Source organism: Tupaia chinensis, unplaced genomic scaffold (genome assembly GCF_000334495.1).
Source record: "Tupaia chinensis unplaced genomic scaffold, TupChi_1.0 Scaffold000146_1, whole genome shotgun sequence".
Taxonomy (NCBI): Eukaryota; Metazoa; Chordata; class Mammalia; order Scandentia; family Tupaiidae; genus Tupaia; species Tupaia belangeri.
Genome location: NW_006159616.1, coordinates 6,503,164 through 6,507,548, shown reverse-complemented (window position 1 = coordinate 6,507,548; position 4,385 = coordinate 6,503,164). Strand labels below are relative to the sequence as shown.

Below are 4,385 nucleotides of genomic sequence, written 5' to 3'. Positions count from 1 at the left end.
GTACAACCCAGCCGTGGGCTGGGAGAGGGGTGTCTGTGGCAGTCTGCTCTGTACTCCCCCTGGGGGCTGTCAGGGGACGGGCGAGCCAGCAGTGCCTCTGACCTGCCCCCCAGGTCCCAGCTGCTGCTGGTCTGTCCAGGGAGGGCCACCGCCCAGGCCGCCTCGGGCCGGTCCTAGCCTCTTCCCTAGCCACCCCTTCCTGCCTGGCACCCTGGTGGCACACAACAGCCATGGGGTTCTGTGCGTCATCAGGCGCGACTTCAGCCCATGGTGAAGGGGCCAGGGGCAGTTGTTCTGGGTGAGCCCAGCACCCGTGGGGGCAGGGGAGAACCTCGTCCAGGGCCAGGCCACATTCCATGGCCTGTTTGGCTTCAGGGAAGCAGACAGGCATCGACTGCCCCTGGCAGGGGGAGGGTCTCTAGGGGAGGAAGGGGTCCTGGTAAAGTGGTGCTTGGGGTAGGTGAGATCCACGAGGAGTCAAGGTTTGCTCTGGATAAGCTGCGATGTGAGAGTCTTATTAACACCACCCTCCCCATTGTACAGGTGGGAAACTGAGGCCAGGAGAAAGGGAGCGATGTGCTCAAGGTCCTTAGTTGATACCAGACCAGGGCCAGACCCCGGGTTTCTTGACTCTGTCCAGGACACTTCCCGTCGTATCATACAGCCTTCTCAGCAGGGCCGGGTGTGGGTGTTGCCTCTTCTGTGAAGCCTCCCTGGCTATCCCCTGAGCAGAGCCAGTTCCTGCCACCTCAGTGGTTTCCCAGGCCCTGTGCACGTGTGCCCATATGGCGGGGCACATCGTTCGGTAGTCGGTGGTTTCTCCGACCAGCAGAGTTTCCTCAAGGGCAGGGCCTGTGTCTGACCCTCTGTCTTCCAAGCCCCCAGCTCATGGCCTGGCTTGGAGTAGGTGCTTATTACAGAGTGTGTGTGGAAGGAAGGAGTGGATGAGAGAGAGAGGGAGAGGTGGGAAGGGGAGAAGGGAGGAAGGAAAGGGAGGGAGGGATGATGGAGAGAGGGCTGGAGGAGGGACAGTCCCTGGAGGGGTGGGGCGTAGGTGGTGGGAGTCAGAGGGAGGAGGGATGGAGGAGCTGTAGACCGTGGGGAAGGTGGTGGGGCCGCTAGGCCTGCACGGTCTGCCCTGTTCCAGAAGCTCAGGGAGCCCCAGGCCCTGACCTGCCCCGCTCTCCCCCAGGAGGAGTCCCGTGGGACCTGGAGCGCCCTCCCGTGTGCCTGACCGTGGGGCCGGGGCCTGTCCGCACCCTGCTCAGCCTGGAGGACGCCGTGTGGGCCAGCTGTGGGTCTCGGGTCACCGTCCTGGATGCCACCACCGTGCAGATTCAGGTACTGCCCTGCCTGGCCCGGCCCTGGCCTCCCGTCAGGCTCTTCCCGCCAACCCTTCAGCCCGCCCTGGTGCTGCTCTTGGCTCCCAGCTGTCCTGGGGATCGACTGGACAGACTTTGTCAGGGGGCGAAGGGAGAGCCTCAGATTCCCACCGGGCCTGCCTTCTGCCCTGACCTATGCCCCTGGGCTGCTGTGAGGGGAAGGGCGCCCACCCTGGTCCCATCTGGAGCCTGAGTTGTGCCTGCAGTTGCTGTGGGTGAGGGCAGGCCCAGCGCCGCCCTCTGACGGTACCCTGGACTTGTACAGTGGGACCCTGGCTGTGCTGAGGGTGTGGCAGTGTGGACATAGGCGTCTTGGAGGCTGGGCTCTTTGAACTATGTGGGGTGGAGGCCTCCTGGGTCCTGCCCTGCCCCATTGCAAACCCCGCCTGTGCCTCGGCCCTGGGCAGGGCCTGGCTGGGCCGGGGGTGCCTTCCTGGCCTAGCCTGGGCCCCGACCTGTGACTGACCAGGGGCACTGCCCTCCGCTGTGCCATGCTCTGCAGTCCACCGTCGGCAGCTGGCATGGCATGAGATTTGGGTGCGGCCCTCACGCTATTAATGTATGTTGGTGGCCTTTGCGCTTGCTTGGTTGGTTTAGAATGAGCGGCTGCCAGCCCGGGGTGGAGCTCAGGCTTAGCTCCCGATCAGAACAGGCTGCTCCCCAAGCGTGCTTCCTTTTCAGGGGTGATCTTTGTGCCCTCTGGGCCGCCTCTCCTAAGGACATAAGTCAGCTCCTCCTGGCCAAGCAGAGCACTCAGCAGAGACCGGCATTGTATAATGACTGGTGGCCTGGGGCGGCTCTCCGATGACGCAGTCCTCATTTGACAAATGGGGAAACCCAGGCACAGGGCGCTACGGATGAGCTCTGAGTCTGGGGCTGGGTCTCAGGGTGTGGCCTGGCCTTGCGCTGCTTCCCTGGCTCTGTCGAAGTGCGGTGCTGTCTTTGCAGCTGTGCATGCCTGGTTCTGCTCACCAGTCCTGCTGCTTCCAGCCAGTGGCTCCCCCCCGCCCTGTGTGAGCATGTTTTCCTGTCTGTAAGGGAATGAGTGACCCTCGTCTGGAGTCTTATTTATTTATATTTTTGTCATAGTGCACATGCATTCACTGAAGAGAGACAGACAGAGAGAGAGAGGGAAATTGAGAAACCCCCCTTCTCCCCAGGGAGGTTGACCTTTCCCTCCATTCTCCTCTCAGGATTTTGGGCATGCACACACACATACCCAGTGTGTATTTCAATTCGCTGGGTCTGGGACTCAAACCAAAGACTTGACCATGTGGGATCTAGTGCCTTAATCATCATGCCACTTGCTGGCCCTAAATTTTTTTTTAAAGTTTATTTATTTCTTCCATAAGCAAGAGACAGAGAGAGAAAGAGGAACACTCTCAACCCACCCCTAGCTTCAGCCAGCGCTAGATCACGGGCACGCATATACCTGGTAGGTTCGGGGTGGTCTCCGGTACAATCTGGAACCTTCTCGTGTGAACCAGCCTTGCAGAGCCTTGCATTGCCACCACGCCATGATAGTAGTTCATGGGAAATGCTCATTATGAAAAAACTATACATGGGTTTCCAATGTTCTTACACCAAATAAACTTGTACCTGAACTCAGTTTTTCTACACACTTTATGACGTCCCATCGTAGTTACATAGACAGACACAGTCATGGAGGCAAGTCCCAAGCTCTGGGGTTAGCCGGCTGGTGACCCAGGAGAGCTGTGGCGTGGTTCGAAGGCCTGAGAACCAAGAGAGCCAGTGGTGTGAGCTCCAGTTTGAAAGTGGGTAGGCTTGGGAACCAGCAGTTAGCTGGACTATGTCGCTGGACTCCCATGTAGCCGACCGTGATTCGAGTCTCAGACCTGGTGGCTTAAACTCACACCAGGCGCGTGTGCGTGCGTGCCCAAGATCCCGAGAGGAGAATGGAGGAGAAGGGATTGCGGCGTGGCCATCCCCCCTGGGGAGTGATTTCTCGCTTTCTGTCTCTCTGTCTCTGTCTCTCTCTGTCTGGCGAGCACACGCGCCCTATAGCAAAAATCTCTCCAAAAAAAAAAGAAAGAAAGAAAAAAAGAAAGTGGGTAGGCTTGAGAGCCAGAAAGAGTTGATGTTTCGGTCTGATTCTGAAGGCAGGGCAGAGCTGATGCCCCAGCTCAGAGGCAGTCAGGCCGAGGGCACTCAGTCCCTTCTTAGCCTTTCTAGCAGGCCTTCCATGGATTGGACGAGGCCCACCCTCACTGGGGATGGCCACCTGTTTTACTCGCCTGCTGGTTCAGATGTCGCGCTCACCCAGAAGTACCCTGAGAGCTCCCCCAGAATCATGTTTTACTGAACACCTGGGTGCCCCCTAACCCCGCCAAGATGACACATATACCTGGTAGGTTATGTGTGCATAACCGAGATCATGCCGGAAGCCCCCATGCCAGCAGCCTGGGATGGAGAAGCATCACCCAAGGGCACCAAAGGCCTGTTCCCCATCCCTGCCCTGGTCACGTCCTTTGGTGGGGCACCCCATCCCCGTGAGGGGTGCAATTTGAGAGCAAGCTGCTTCAGCTGCCCCTGCTGCTCTGTGTACCTTGGACAAGCCACAGAGCATTCCTGGGCCTCAGCTACTGCATCTGCAAAATGGACTGATGGGTCTGTGGAGTTACCGGGAGGCCGAACGAGAACGGGCGTGTAACAGGCTGCCTCACACAGTGCCTGGCGCACAGCGAGTGGGACTGGATGCTAGCTACCCTTGTGATTGTGTGCCCATCTGAAATCCTTACTGCTGCTTTAGTAATTTGGAAGATCAAGCTGCCCCGTCAGAGTGGGGGTTGTCAGTGGGTGTGGGCATTGTGTCTGCATTGCGGTCCTGGCGTCCTCCAGCATTGCTGGAAGAAAAGCTTTCTCCTGCCAGCAGCTGTTCTAGGAGCAAGAGACGGATGGACAAAGGGAAACACGGGGGTCTGGGCCCAGCCCTGCCTCCTCTCATTCCTTTTTGCCCTCACCAGCCGCTGTGCAGTCCTACCT

General features: G+C 58.8%; 1 protein-coding gene across 12 annotated transcripts in view; it reads left to right on the top strand.

Moving 5' to 3' along the window:
- Positions 1–4,385, top strand: part of ARHGEF10L (Rho guanine nucleotide exchange factor 10 like) — a 178,935-nt gene that overhangs the window by 146,656 nt on the left and 27,894 nt on the right. For all 12 annotated transcript variants that reach the window (XM_006145224.2, XM_014586547.2, XM_027770608.1 and 9 more), the window contains one exon: positions 1,193–1,341. In XM_006145224.2, coding sequence (XP_006145286.1) covers positions 1,193–1,341 — 149 coding nt within the window. The remainder of the gene's footprint in view (positions 1–1,192; positions 1,342–4,385) is intronic.